The 15,002-nt window shown below is 41.8% G+C and overlaps 2 protein-coding genes across 2 annotated transcripts in view; one reads left to right on the forward strand and one right to left on the reverse strand.

Annotated features, from left to right (window-relative positions):
* The window catches only part of LOC135342016 (uncharacterized), a 106,480-nt gene that overhangs the window by 90,964 nt on the left and 514 nt on the right, over positions 1-15,002 (reverse strand). The window contains exons 2-32 of the mRNA XM_064538701.1: positions 12,861-14,961; positions 12,682-12,780; positions 12,035-12,136; positions 11,813-11,911; positions 11,656-11,754; positions 6,034-6,141; positions 5,401-5,496; positions 5,210-5,308; positions 5,028-5,126; positions 4,847-4,936; positions 4,657-4,755; positions 4,485-4,568; positions 4,312-4,395; positions 4,124-4,213; positions 3,943-4,026; positions 3,755-3,844; positions 3,577-3,657; positions 3,378-3,476; positions 3,205-3,288; positions 3,031-3,114; positions 2,843-2,932; positions 2,655-2,744; positions 2,285-2,383; positions 2,094-2,192; positions 1,906-2,004; positions 1,715-1,813; positions 1,527-1,625; positions 1,154-1,252; positions 966-1,064; positions 229-327; positions 47-145 (exon numbers count right to left, since the gene is read on the reverse strand). Coding sequence (XP_064394771.1) covers positions 47-145; positions 229-327; positions 966-1,064; positions 1,154-1,252; positions 1,527-1,625; positions 1,715-1,813; positions 1,906-2,004; positions 2,094-2,192; positions 2,285-2,383; positions 2,655-2,744; positions 2,843-2,932; positions 3,031-3,114; positions 3,205-3,288; positions 3,378-3,476; positions 3,577-3,657; positions 3,755-3,844; positions 3,943-4,026; positions 4,124-4,213; positions 4,312-4,395; positions 4,485-4,568; positions 4,657-4,755; positions 4,847-4,936; positions 5,028-5,126; positions 5,210-5,308; positions 5,401-5,496; positions 6,034-6,141; positions 11,656-11,754; positions 11,813-11,911; positions 12,035-12,136; positions 12,682-12,780; positions 12,861-14,210 — 4,191 coding nt within the window. The 5' untranslated portion in view covers positions 14,211-14,961. The remainder of the gene's footprint in view (positions 1-46; positions 146-228; positions 328-965; positions 1,065-1,153; positions 1,253-1,526; positions 1,626-1,714; positions 1,814-1,905; positions 2,005-2,093; positions 2,193-2,284; positions 2,384-2,654; positions 2,745-2,842; positions 2,933-3,030; positions 3,115-3,204; positions 3,289-3,377; positions 3,477-3,576; positions 3,658-3,754; positions 3,845-3,942; positions 4,027-4,123; positions 4,214-4,311; positions 4,396-4,484; positions 4,569-4,656; positions 4,756-4,846; positions 4,937-5,027; positions 5,127-5,209; positions 5,309-5,400; positions 5,497-6,033; positions 6,142-11,655; positions 11,755-11,812; positions 11,912-12,034; positions 12,137-12,681; positions 12,781-12,860; positions 14,962-15,002) is intronic.
* LOC135342031 (uncharacterized) overlaps positions 1-15,002 on the forward strand; it is a 90,738-nt gene that overhangs the window by 16,643 nt on the left and 59,093 nt on the right. The window lies entirely within an intron of this gene.

The raw sequence follows: 15,002 nt of genomic DNA on the forward strand, positions 1-15,002 counted from the left end.
TAGAAAGTCAGTGACTTGTTTTATGAGCTAGCTAGGTGACACTTACCTTATCAAGCTGGTTTACATCTGCTCCCCTGTCAATCAACAACTTTGCAGTCTCAGTGTGACCTCCCTCACAGGCAGCCCGGAGTGGGGATTTCCCTAACTGTAAAAAACATTTGGTACGTATCTTACATTACTGTTAGAAAGTCAGTGACTTGTTTTATGAGCTAGCTAGGTGACACTTACCTTATCAAGCTGGTTTACATCTGCTCCCCTGTCAATCAACAACTTTGCAGTCTCAGTGTGACCTCCCTCACAGGCAGCCAGGAGTTGGGATTTCCCATACTGTAAAAACATTTGGTACGTATCTTACATTACTGTTAGCAACTATAGAAAGTCAGTGATCAGTGACTTGTTTTACGAGCTAGCTAGGTGACACCTACCACATCTGCTCCCCTGTCAATCAACAACTTTGCAGTCTCAGTGTGACCTCCCTCACAGGCAGCCAGGAGTGGGGATTTCCCAAACTGTAAAAAACATTTGGTACGTATCTTACATTACCGTTAGGAACTATAGAAAGTCAGTGACTTATTTTATGAGCTAGCTAGGTGACACTTACCTTACCAATCTGGTTTACATCTGCTCCCCTGTCAATCAACAACTTTGCAGTCTCAGTGTGACCTCCCTCACAGGCAGCCAGGAGTGGGGATTTCCCAAACTGTAAAAACATTTGGTACGTATCTTACATTACTGTTAGAACTATAGAAAGTCAGTGACTTGTTTACGAGCTAGCTAGGTGACACCTACCACATCTGCTCCCCTGTCAATCAACAACTTTGCAGTCTCAGTGTGACCTCCCTCACAGGCAGCCAGGAGTGGGGATTTCCCAAACTGTAAAAAACATTTGGTACGTATCTTACATTACCGTTAGGAACTATAGAAAGTCAGTGACTTGTTTTATGAGCTAGCTAGGTGACACTTACCTTACCAAGCTGGTTTACATCTGCTCCCCTGTCAATCAACAACTTTGCAGTCTCAGTGTGACCTCCCTCACAGGCAGCCAGGAGTGGGGATTTCCCAAACTGTAAAAACATTTGGTACGTATCTTACATTACTGTTAGAACTATAGAAAGTCAGTGACTTGTTTACGAGCTAGCTAGGTGACACCTACCTCATTAAACATGTTTATGTCTGCTCCCCTGTCAATCAACAACTTTGCAATCTCAGTGTGACCTCCCTCACAGGCAGCCAGGAGTGGGGATTTCCCAAACTGTAAAAACATTTGGTACGTATCTTACATTACTGTTAGCAACTATAGAAAGTCAGTGATCAGTGACTTGTTTTACGAGCTAGCTAGGTGACACCTACCACATCTGCTCCCCTGTCAATCAACAACTTTGCAGTCTCAGTGTGACCTCCCTCACAGGCAGCCAGGAGTGGGGATTTCCCAAACTGTAAAAAACATTTGGTACGTATCTTACATTACCGTTAGGAACTATAGAAAGTCAGTGACTTGTTTTATGAGCTAGCTAGGTGACACTTACCATACCAAGCTGGTTTACATCTGCTCCCCTGTCAATCAACAACTTTGCAGTCTCAGTGTGACCTCCCTCACAGGCAGCCAGGAGTGGGGATTTCCCAAACTGTAAAAACATTTGGTACGTATCTTACATTACTGTTAGAACTATAGAAAGTCAGTGACTTGTTTACGAGCTAGCTAGGTGACACCTACCACATTAAACATGTTTATGTCTGCTCCCCTGTCAATCAACAACTTTGCAATCTCAGTGTGACCTCCCTCACAGGCAGCCAGGAGTGGGGATTCCCCAAACTGTAAAAAACATTTGGTACGTATCTTACATTACCGTTAGGAACTATAGAAAGTCAGTGACTTGTTTTATGAGCTAGCTAGGTGACACTTACCATACCAAGCTGGTTTACATCTGCTCCCCTGTCAATCAACAACTTTGCAGTCTCAGTGTGACCTCCCTCACAGGCAGCCAGGAGTGGGGATTTCCCAAACTGTAAAAACATTTGGTACGTATCTTACATTACTGTTAGAACTATAGAAAGTCAGTGACTTGTTTACGAGCTAGCTAGGTGACACCTACCACATTAAACATGTTTATGTCTGCTCCCCTGTCAATCAACAACTTTGCAATCTCAGTGTGACCTCCCTCACAGGCAGCCAGGAGTGGGGATTTCCCAAACTGTAAAAAACATTTGGTACGTATCTTACATTACCGTTAGGAACTATAGAAAGTCAGTGACTTGTTTTATGAGCTAGCTAGGTGACACTTACCTTACCAAGCTGGTTTACATCTGCTCCCCTGTCAATCAACAACTTTGCAGTCTCAGTGTGACCTCCCTCACAGGCAGCCAGGAGTGGGGATTTCCCAAACTGTAAAAACATTTGGTACGTATCTTACATTACTGTTAGAACTATAGAAAGTCAGTGACTTGTTTACGAGCTAGCTAGGTGACACCTACCACATCTGCTCCCCTGTCAATCAACAACTTTGCAGTCTCAGTGTGACCTCCCTCACAGGCAGCCAGGAGTGGGGATTTCCCAAACTGTAAAAAACATTTGGTACGTATCTTACATTACTGTTAGCAACTATAGAAAGTCAGTGATCAGTGACTTGTTTACTAGCTAGCTAGGTGACACCTACCTCATTTACATCTGCTCCCCTGTCAATCAACAACTTTGCGGTCTCAGTGTGACCTCCCTCACAGGCAGCCAGGAGTGGGGATTTCCCAAACTGTAAAAAACATTTGGTACGTATCTTACATTACTGTTAGCAACTATAGAAAGTCAGTGATCAGTGACTTGTTTACTAGCTAGCTAGGTGACACCTACCTCATTTACATCTGCTCCCCTGTCAATCAACAACTTTGCGGTCTCAGTGTGACCTCCCTCACAGGCAGCCAGGAGTGGGGATTTCCAGAACTGTAAAAACATTTGGTACGTATCTTACATTACTGTTAGCAACTATAGAAAGTCAGTGATCAGTGACTTGTTTTACGAGCTAGCTAGGTGACACCTACCACATCTGCTCCCCTGTCAATCAACAACTTTGCAGTCTCAGTGTGACCTCCCTCACAGGCAGCCAGGAGTGGGGATTTCCCTAACTGTAAAAACATTTGGTACGTATCTTACATTACCGTTAGGAACTATAGAAAGTCAGTGACTTGTTTACGAGCTAGCTAGGTGACACCTACCACATCTGCTCCCCTGTCAATTAACAACTTTGCAGTCTCAGTGTGACCTCCCTCACAGGCAGCCAGGAGTGGGGATTTCCTAAACTGTAAAAACATTTGGTACGTATCTTACATTACTGTTAGAACTATAGAAAGTCAGTGACTTGTTTACGAGCTAGCTAGGTGACACCTACCTCATTAAACATGTTTATGTCTGCTCCCCTGTCAATCAACAACTTTGCAATCTCAGTGTGACCTCCCTCACAGGCAGCCAGGAGTGGGAATTTCCCGAACTGTAAAAACATTTGGTATGTATCTTACATTAATGTTAGGAACTATAGAAAGTCAGTGACTTGTTTTATGAGCTAGCTAGGTGACACTTATCTCATTTACATATGCTCCCAAGTCAATCAACAACTGTGCGGTCTCAGTGTGACCTCCCTCACAGGCAGCCAGGAGTTGGGATTTCTCATACTGTAAAAACATTTGGTACGTATCTTACATTACTGTTAGCAACTATAGAAAGTCAGTGATCAGTGACTTGTTTACTAGCTAGCTAGGTGACACCTACCTCATTTACATCTGCTCCCCTGTCAATCAACAACTTTGCGGTCTCAGTGTGACCTCCCTCACAGGCAGCCAGGAGTGGGGATTTCCTGAACTGTAAAAACATTTGGTACGTATCTTACATTACTGTTAGCAACTATAGAAAGTCAGTGATCAGTGACTTGTTTTACGAGCTAGCTAGGTGACACCTACCACATCTGCTCCCCTGTCAAACAACAACGTTGCAGTCTCAATGTGACCTCCCTCACAGGCAGCCAGGAGTGGGGATTTCCCGAACTGTAAAAACATTTGGTACGTATCTTACATTACTGTTAGCAACTATAGAAAGTCAGTGATCAGTGACTTGTTTACTAGCTAGCTAGGTGACACCTACCTCATTTACATCTGCTCCCCTGTCAATCAACAACTTTGCGGTCTCAGTGTGACCTCCCTCACAGGCAGCCAGGAGTGGGGATTTCCAGAACTGTAAAAACATTTGGTACGTATCTTACATTACTGTTAGCAACTATAGAAAGTCAGTGATCAGTGACTTGTTTTACGAGCTAGCTAGGTGACACCTACCACATCTGCTCCCCTGTCAATCAACAACTTTGCAGTCTCAGTGTGACCTCCCTCACAGGCAGCCAGCAGTGGGGATTTCCCGAACTGTAAAAACATTTGGTACGTATCTTACATTACTGTTAGAACTATAGAAAGTCAGTGACTTGTTTACGAGCTAGCTAGGTGACACCTACCACATCTGCTCCCCTGTCAATCAACAACTTTGCAGTCTCAGTGTGACCTCCCTCACAGGCAGCCAGGAGTGGGGATTTCCCGAACTGTAAAACATTTGGTACGTATCTTACATTACTGTTAGAACTATAGAAAGTCAGTGACTTGTTTACGAGCTAGCTAGGTGACACCTACCTCATTAAACATGTTTATGTCTGCTCCCCTGTCAATCAACAACTTTGCAATCTCAGTGTGACCTCCCTCACAGGCAGCCAGGAGTGGGAATTTCCCGAACTGTAAAAACATTTGGTATGTATCTTACATTACTGTTAGGAACTATAGAAAGTCAGTGACTTGTTTTATGAGCTAGCTAGGTGACACTTACCTCATTTACATCTGCTCCCCTGTCAATTAACAACTTTGCGGTCTCAGTGTGACCTCCCTCACAGGCAGCCAGGAGTGGGGATTTCCCTAACTGTAAAAACATTTGGTACATATCTTACATTACTGTTAGGAACTATAGAAAGTCAGTGACTTGTTTTATGAGCTAGCTAGGTGACACTTACCTTATCAAGCTGGTTTACATCTGCTCCCCTGTCAATCAACAACTTTGCAGTCTCAGTGTGACCTCCCTCACAGGCAGCCCGGAGTGGGGATTTCCCTAACTGTAAAAAACATTTGGTACGTATCTTACATTACTGTTAGAAAGTCAGTGACTTGTTTTATGAGCTAGCTAGGTGACACTTACCTTATCAAGCTGGTTTACATCTGCTCCCCTGTCAATCAACAACTTTGCAGTCTCAGTGTGACCTCCCTCACAGGCAGCCAGGAGTGGGGATTTCCCTAACTGTAAAAAACATTTGGTACGTATCTTACATTACTGTTAGGAACTATAGAAAGTCAGTGACTTGTTTTATGAGCTAGCTAGGTGACACTTACCTTATCAAGCTGGTTTACATTTGCTTCCCTGTTAATCAACAACTTTGCAGTCTCAGCGTGATCTCCCTCACAGGCAGCCAGGAGTGGGTTCCCTAACTGTAAAAAACATTTGCTTACTAGACTGGAAACTAGTTGGGCGGACCCCTACCGTCCCTGACGGGAGGTAGGGTTTCAAGCCTATGTCAGGATTTGTCTTGCTTAATTATGTAACACGCTGATAAGCAGCTATGAATAATTATTTTATTCTATGAATATTATCATTCTGAAGTGGGTGTTAACCAATTTTACCTTGCTTGAGGTTGCGCAACCGGACGTGACACAGACCACAGTAGAAATGCTGCAATCTAATTCGGCTGCAACTATAGTTGCAGTAAAGACAAATCCTGACATAGGCTTGAAACCCTACCTCCCGCCAGGGACGGTCGGGCTCCGCCCAACTAACTGGAAACCACTCCCTTTGCTCTGGGATGACTTTAGATAGTAGACTGGAAACCACTCCCCTTCTCCCGAGAGAAGGGGAGCGGTTTCTAGTCTACTATCTAAAGTCATCATACCGATGATCAGTGACTTGTTTAGAGCAAGCTAGCCTCGAGGCCAGGCCGAGTCTCGAGGCTAAGAGCAAGCTACACCTACCTCATCAAGCTGGTTTACATATGCTCCCCTGTCAATCAACAACTGTGCAGTCTCAGTGTGACCTCCCTTAGTGTGACCTCCCTTACAAGCAGCCAAGGGTGGGGATGACTGTACAAAAAATTTCGTATGTACCTTAAATTCATAAATACAGTAGACTCTTGCTACTATAAACCTAAACTTCCTGCAGAAAAGGGTGGGGGTATTTTCAAGAGGGTTTGGTACAGATAATTATAAGTATTATTATAGAATGTTTTTTGAGCATCAAACTGTTGTTGTTGGAACTATATCATAATGGAACCAAGAGTTTATGATAGAGAGAGAGTATCGAACGTAGGCATACTGTGTATCAGATGTATGCGGAGAGTAACGTGACTTCCTGTATCTGTCACAAGCTTGGAATTTGCACACTGACCAATCCAAGCGTGGGTGATGTAATCTATCAACCCATCCAAGTGTGGGTGATGTAATCTACTTTCTTGATAGATGACATCACCCACACTTGGATTGGTCAGTGTGCAAATTCCAAGCTTGTGACAGATACAGGAAGTCACGTTACTCTCCGCATACATCTGATACACAGTATGCCTACGTTCGATACTCTCTCTCTATCATAAACTCTTGATGGAACTGTATCTGTACCTATATAATAAAACTGTACCTGTACTGTTTATGTGTGCTAGACATAACTGTAGATAACTGTAGGTGTTATTACCCGAAGCACAAATAGCATGCCAAGAAAACATGACTAGCATTGTAGATGGCTTCCGAGACTGCTCCTGCTGGAGATGCAGGTCAAGACGCGATTGACAAGTTTGCAGGCAGGAAAGACAAAGCTCTTTGCTTTAGTGGTAGATCTATTGTCCGTGGAGCCCTCGTTGTTGTACTTGCTGGGGGAACCGGTTGCAGTATGGAAGAAGCTCGGTGATCAGTTTCAGAAAAAATCATGGGCTAACAAGTTGGAGTTGAGACGCAGGTTGTATTCGTTGAAACTTGATGAAGGTGGCTCGGTGCAGGCACATATCAAAACAATGATGGAGGTTTTTGAAGGACTCTCGGTAGTTGGTGATCCGATTTCAGAGGAAGACCGTGTTGTGCACCACGGTATGACATACTCGTACTGTAACATGGTTTACGTACACTCAACTGCCATATACTCCTCTTTATGTACTCCATGGTGGATCAAGTGAAGAGTGTGAGCTAGATGACTAATATGTACACGCATTATAGAATGTCTACTTCTCAGCACAGGAACAATGGCTAATATCCAGCTATCCCAACAATGCAACAGACGAGACTGGACAGCGTGAGGTAAGGGTTTAAACCCTCTTTTTGTCTTATAATCTTGTCCTACTCACAGGACTGGAGTGTATATCTGCTCGTTCAAGCGTTGTTTCTGGTAGCTCAGAGGCATCAAGAGAATCCACGTTTCTCAAGCAAGATTTACCTGAGTTACGAATAGGGTTACGAGGGGCCTAGAATCAGCGAGGTCCAGCAGCCTGCTCTAATTTGAGGCATTCAATCATCCTGAAGTTGCCCTGGGTCATTATAATCGTGTTGCAGCACAACGACAACTCCCCTTGTGAAGCAGCCTTCCTATGTGCCTCTTTTGTATACTCACTCTGTGAATTTTTCCTTGTCAATTATTGAAATATTTTTACCGACTACACAACGCATGCGCAGACAACTAGTACCAGGCCTAGTTGTTTGCCTAACCGTTATAAAAGCGAAAACTCGGCCTGGGATCGAGGCTAAGAACACATCATGAATGACTTCATGTGTTCTAGCTGCTGGTTCCTTTCACATCTGTGTTCCACCATAGATTAAAGAGTTAGAGGGATAGGAAACGGTTGGTATTCTTGAATACATCCGTGCTACGCTGCGGTTTAATCGAGGCCATCACAACAATACTTATTTCTACACCCAGTGCATAATAAACTGCAAGTAACTGTGCTTAGTGCGTGCAACTCACTTATATTTCAAGGTCTATACCTATTGTAGTAGTCATAACCAGCACGCTTATAGCTCTAAAACAGCCTTGTGGGAACATGTATATACAGTAACTTTATTGGAAAGTCTCTTGGTGTGGTCAGTCATTAGCAAGTATATACTATACACGTGGCTCATGGACTAGGCGTGTTATAAATTGCTGAAAGAGATGATGTCTCGAGGAAACACAACTTTTTTATTTTGAGGGAGTTACCCGGCATAATAGCCTCGTTCATAGGGTGCGTAACGCGGATAGTTTTCAAGGCTCCACTGCATCACGTGCACCATATTCCCGTTTCCTATCCCTCTAACTCTTCAATCTATGGTTCCACCAACCACAGAGACTATTCAGAATGAGCTAACTTTGAATTTTTGCCAAGCTGTTCACAATATCTCAATCTAGTCCAAACTTACTGAGTCAGTACATTCCTAATTTATCTCCTAGTAACAAGTTCTAATGAACTCTGCTTTGGAAATCCTGAAAAAAATCACCCTTCAATGGTGGGTCAAGTTTTGGTGTCATCATTATGAATCTCATTAATATTTATAATTATGAATTTCATGTTTTTGTGGAAATCCTGAAAAAAATCACCATTCAATGGTGGAGTTTTAGGGTGTCATCATTATGAATCTCATTAATATTATACAATGTTTTTGTGATGTCATCCTTAGAAATACCATTAAAATACTTGCGATATGTATATTTCCTGTCTTGTCTTGCAAATACTGAAAACTTGGGCTGATGTCAGCACTAATACTTTGTTGCTTTATTGCTTTTGTAAAAAATGCAGGCACTCGTGCAGTTACTGGCACAGACTCGTTATTCCATGGGATAATGTATTTATTGCTTAGCAACCAAAATGCAGGTTGAATCTGCGCATGCGTGACATGCGGTTGTTTTGTCAACCAGGAGAATGCGTAGCAACAAAATTGAGTTTCTCCCAGTTGAAGACGAGTTTAAGAGAAAGAAAACGGCTAAAACAAAGAAATAAGACTCTAGAACATCACGAAAGCTTGCAGAAGGCTACTAAAAGATTTTGTAGAGAACAGACAAGGAAAAAAGACAAGAAAAACGTTGAAAACCAGCAACCCATTTTGAAAATGGATAGTTCTGAAGGATAAACAGTGTGTGCTTGCTTTCTATCATGCTCCAGTGTATCAGAAGAGGAAACATGGACCGCTATAGCAAAAGAAAGTGTGACAACCGTTTTGAAGCCAAAACGACTTACAAGAGCCACATGGTAGTGCAGTCACTTCTACATGTGCAATATTCCACTCAAAGCACTCATTCTCCCAACACTAATGCCTGTTAGATGCATTAAATATGACAGCTAAACTGAACACTGACACAACCTCCCGATCCTCAGCCTCACTGTAAAAGAACAAAGAAGTTATACAGAGCATCAAAGAGCATCAGAAAACATGATAAACATTGCATTGCATGATCATAAGTATTATTTTCTTGTCTCTCACTGCTGAAAACGTTTCAAAGAATCACTGCCTAGTGTGCAATAACAAGCGTGCAATAATACTTCCGGGTGTGCGATATGGAAAAATATCTGCACACTTGGTGACGAGTCGCTTCCTGTGCAATTTGAATGTAAAACGCTGACGTCAGCACTTATTAAAAAGCACTTTGAATGTAAAACGCTGACGTGCTTTTTAATAAGTGCTGACGTCAGCATTCAAATCGCACAGGAAGCCACTCATCACCAAGTGTGCAGATATTTTTCCATATCGCACACCCGGAAGTTATTGCATATAATATCCTTATTTGGAATGCAAGATTTTTTCGCAGTTTTTCAGTATAATATAGTGAGAGAAACAATAATTTATAGGGTGTCATACAGGATTTTGAAGTAGAGGGGGGAAATAAGAAAAAAGTTTGCTAAAAAAAAGGTCGATCAACTAGCTGTTATTTCAATACCCTGTTAGTATGTAAAATTGCCAGTTATGGACACTCAGTCATACAACTAGTACTTGAATGTAAATTTTAGGGGGGATATCCCCTTCCCCCCTGTATGACACCCTGATCAGTCTCTTTCATGTTTTCTGATGCTCTGTATCACTTCTTTGCTCTTTTTCAGCGAGGCTGTGGATCAGGAGGTTGTCAGTGTTCAGTTTAGCAGTCATAAATAATGCATCGAACAGGCATCATGCAGTGTTGAGAGAATGAGTGCTTTGAGCGGAATATTGCACATGTAGAAGTGTATTGCACCACCATTAAGCCTGTTCAAGCTCTTGTAAGTAGCTAAAACCATGCTAAAACTCCTCTTCAGCTTCTAAAGTTGGGCTGGGCCTATCAACCTCTAGTGTTCGTCATTTAAGGAAACACATTAGTTGTGAATTTGTCCATAGATTGAAGAGTTAGAGGGATTGGAAACGGAGTGGTGCACGTGATGCTTTTACATTGAATCTGCAATGGAGCCTCGAAAACTATCTGCGTTACGCCCTATGAACAAGGCTATTAAGCAACATTTGTGCCGGGTAACTCCCTCAAAATAAGAAAGTTGTGTTTTCTCAAGACATCATCTCCTTCAGCGATTTATAACATGCTTAGTCCATGAGCTACATGTAGTACTTGCTAATGACTGACTACACCCAGTAAAAAGAAACATTTCCAGTAAAGTTATGTTCCCAAGAGCTAATGGAACATGTAGCGTGTAAAGCGTGCTGGTTATAATTACTACACCTAAGTGAGTTGCATGTTGCATTGGATGTTACTCGAGGATACCAACCACATTTAGCTATAATTATAAACTGCTGTGGCTAGTATAAATACTGATAGCTAGTACTTTTCACTGCTATAAAATCTATCCGCACACTCTTTATTCCCGTTAAAATACACATGGGGGACAAAGAGTGTACCCTACACTATTTATATATGGGAGACAAAGAGCGGCCCTACACTCTTAAGTCTGTACCTTACATATTAAACTTCTTAAAATAATACAGTAGACTCTCACAAACCTAATAGAGCAGGGTACATGAAATTTCCGGGTTAACGGATGTCATTAAAAATGAAGTCACTTGCACGTGTACAGATTATAATTATTACTGTGGCCAAAAAGGGAAACTGCTATAGCTAGATCAGAAGCCCATAAAGAGAAGGAGCGGCTAACTTCAACGTATACTCGGGGATCACGTTTCGTAATTACCCGTGAAACCGAACTTCCTTGTATGGAAGCGACTAAGTGCTTGCAAACCGCAGCCCTGCATGGCGTATAACACGTGTAGAGATTCAACCACTTAAGTAACTCTGCATATATGGAAATGCGGTCATAACCACTTACGAAACGTGATCCCCGTAGTTAGCCGCTCCTTCTCTTTATGGGCTCCTGGGTAGATTAATCTTTAAGTTTTTTATCTCATTTTCTCTCTAATAGAGTGAGTCTTGTAAGCTCTTTTAGTTTTGCAGGTAGCCATTGTACTGAGAGAATGTTAGATTTAGCAAAGCAAGTTAAGTGCACATGCGCACTACTCTATTCTACTGACGTGCCCCTCCTCTTTTCCTTTTTGCCATTTTGTCCGGATTTGCGAGCTTTTGAACTAAAGGGGTCCGGATTAGTGAGGGTCTACTGTAGCACAATACTGTTGATCAGTGATTTGTTTACGAACCAGTTAGGTGACACCCACCTTATCAAGTTGGTTCACATCTGCTCCCCTGTCAATCAACAACTTTGCAGTCTCAGTGTGACCTCCCTCACAGGCAGCTAGGAGTGGGGATGTCCCATCCTGTACAAAACATTTGGCACTATATTGTATCCTAGCAACTAATTAGGTGAAAACTCACCCTAACAAGCTGGTTCACATCTACTCCCCTGTCAATCAACAACTGCGCAGTTTCAGTGTGACCTCCCTCACAGGCAGCTGGGAGTGGGGATGTCCCATCCTGTACAAAACATTTGGTACCTTACACTATATTGTATCCTAGCAACTAATGACTTCTTGTCCCTTCAAATAGTATAGTTAATCAGTGGATTTGTTTAGGAGTACTAGCTAGGTGAAAACTCACCCTAACAAGCTGGTTCACATCTGCTCCCCCCTTGTCAATCAACAACTTTGCGGTCTCAGTGTGACCTCCTTCACAGGCAGCTAGGAGTGGGGATGTCCCATCCTGTAACTATTATGCACCTTATATTATTATTTCTCCTAGTATATATTGATTCAAACATCAAGTATCTATTATTAGCAAACTTTGCAAGTGTATGACATCACAATCGTAAAGTTAGATTGCAAATTGTCTCTCATTTGCAAATATTTTTCCTCCAAAAACATTGTAGTAATACGGTATTTAAACCTCTTTCGCAGGCTCTCCTTTTTCTTGTTCTTTTGTCACACAGGTCAATAAGATAAAATACGGTAAGAATTGGAGGAACAAAAGAAAGAAAGAACTGTGAAAGAAAAAGGAGACTTCTCCTTTTTCGTTGTCTCCCCCTTCTTTTTTTTTGTTCCTCCAATTCCTCCTGTATTTTTTCTTAGAACAGAAAAAGGAGAGGCTGCAAAGGAGGCTAGTAATACGGTACATCCTGCTTAATTATATATATACATTTGATAATCAAGAACTGGCCAATGCATGTAAATTCTCAGTTTGATCTCCCACAATTATGCAAACATAATTATGAGCTATAATTTATTATCAGTACGCTTGACCCTATTTACCTTCGATCTACAATCCACACTTGCTCCGTGTTCCATGAGAGACGCCACTTCTGAGATCGACCCTTTCAAACACGCTAGAATTAGCTGATCTGATAGCTCCTATATTGTTGAAAATAAATCTAGTTTGACACGCTTCTTTATCACTACATGCATACATTAATTATACAAACCGGACTTACGAGAAATTTGATCCCAATCTCACTAAAAGCTAAGTGATGCTCGTGAGACACTGGCAAGATACTTTTAGCAACAGCAGCAGAAACCATGAGGTGAAGCTCGACACAGCCATTCTTAATCAAGCATAGTCGCAGAGCTGAAAACCGCAAACCAAACACCTTTGCTACTTCGTTTTGGAGTGCTTGCACTCCTTCCAGTGTTTCAACACCTGTTGCACATTTGAGAGCAAACAGCTTACCTTTTTCGGGAACATTGCATCCACTAGAAAATACTAATGGTGGTATTTCAAATACATTTCGCTGACAAAAGGTATGCAAATCTCTTAGGTATTCTTCCAGTAGCCTATGGTCATCAGAGCACCCATGATGCTTAATGAGGTGTTCCAGTAAATGGTAATTGTAGAACGAGATGTAGTTATTACTTTGAAGAATCAAGAACATCTCAGACACTGAACTTGCCCCAAGTAACTTCTCTTGATGTTCTAAACTGTCAAGCACTTTTACTTCATTGTCTATTTCTCTGAAAGCCCTGAGGCTTAAGATGGAGTGTTTGATTTCTTCTAGAAGGATATTTTGCCTTTTTAATGACTCTCGAATATAAATCGAAAAATCAGCAAATTTTGTGAGAATTTCTTTCGTATCAGATATCAATCTTTGTTGCAGATCAATAATATCATCCTTTTCAAGACCCTTTACATCCATGTACGGAAATAGCTTGCTGTATCCTTCAATTGATCTCGTTCTATGTGGACAGCCCTCTTCAGAAAAAAAGCGCTCGAGAGTGCATTCATTGCAGAAAGGACAGATAAAGCTCCTTAGTTCAGCTGCAGTAGAGTGAAATGACTCGTCTCCAGAAGAATCATTGTCTTCAGTTCCTTCTGTGAGTTTTGACGTAAGTTGATGTGATGTCAGTTGTTCAAGCTCTCTATAGTCACATTCAGCACTAAATTTTGCTTGATGTGATTGTTCAGGCTCGGGATCCCCGGCCCCAACTATACCACATTCAGTGTCGTAGGCTTCTTGTAGGATTCTGACAATATCGTCAGTAGAGGGGCCCTTTATAATGTCAACAAAGCCATGGAAAACATTGGGATCACGTTCAATCCGATCGATAATAGTGTCCACAAGTTTCTGAGCTTTCACTTCATCCAGTATTGACATGTTTCGGGTGAAATCGCGAACAAAAGTGTTTACATACCCCTTTGCATAGAGGGCATCACAGATGGCGCCAGGTTGCTCTTTCACAGTAGCAATTACATTCTCATAGCACTTTCGAAATGCTAAGTACTCAGGAGTGGTGTCCCTGATAGATGATTGTTTGGGAGCACGACTTCCAGACAGTAAATTTCCCATTCTGTCTAGATACAGATAGAACTAGAATAGTAATATCGATGTATATGTATTGGGAACTCCCTAGGCTGACCACAATAGGTATGGGGTGCCGTTTGTGTCAAAATCCAAAAACAGTCGATGTTATGAAATGAGTCGACGTCATAAAGGTCGACGTTATGAAATGTATTATTATGGCACGCCGTTTGTCTAATTACACGAAGGAAGTAAATGAAGACGTCACGGGGGGCCTATATTATATCTCTCATGATGGTGCTGCAGTTTTTTTAACATGTAAGTGACGTCACTGTTTCAAACACGGTGAACTTACAACCCTTATTGAAACGTTAACCTGGTAAACATCACCAATCATAAACATTGACTGCTTTTTAAAAACACCGACCTTTATGACTTTTATAACTACAAACCCTTGACACAAACAGCTAGCTAGCTAGAAACTAGCTAAACTGCAGCCACTGTTAGGCTGTGTCGACTCCTTTTTAAAACATCGACCTTGGTAAATATCGACCTTTATGACGTCGACTCTGTTATAACGTCGACTCTTTTTATAACGTCGACTCCGTTTCATAACGTCGACTCCATTTCATAACATCGACTCTTTTTATAACGTCGACTCCGTTTCATAATCCATAATAATCGACTCTTTTTGACACAAACAGCAAAACATCGACATTTATGACGTCGACTCTTGGTAAACATCAACTCCTTTATAAAACATCGACCTTTATGACGTCGACTCTGTTATAAGGTCGACCTTTATGACGTCGACTCATTCATAACGTCGACTCATTTCAT

The sequence above is a fragment of the Halichondria panicea genome, chromosome 9 (genome assembly GCF_963675165.1).
Source record: "Halichondria panicea chromosome 9, odHalPani1.1, whole genome shotgun sequence".
NCBI classification, from domain to species: Eukaryota; Metazoa; Porifera; class Demospongiae; order Suberitida; family Halichondriidae; genus Halichondria; species Halichondria panicea.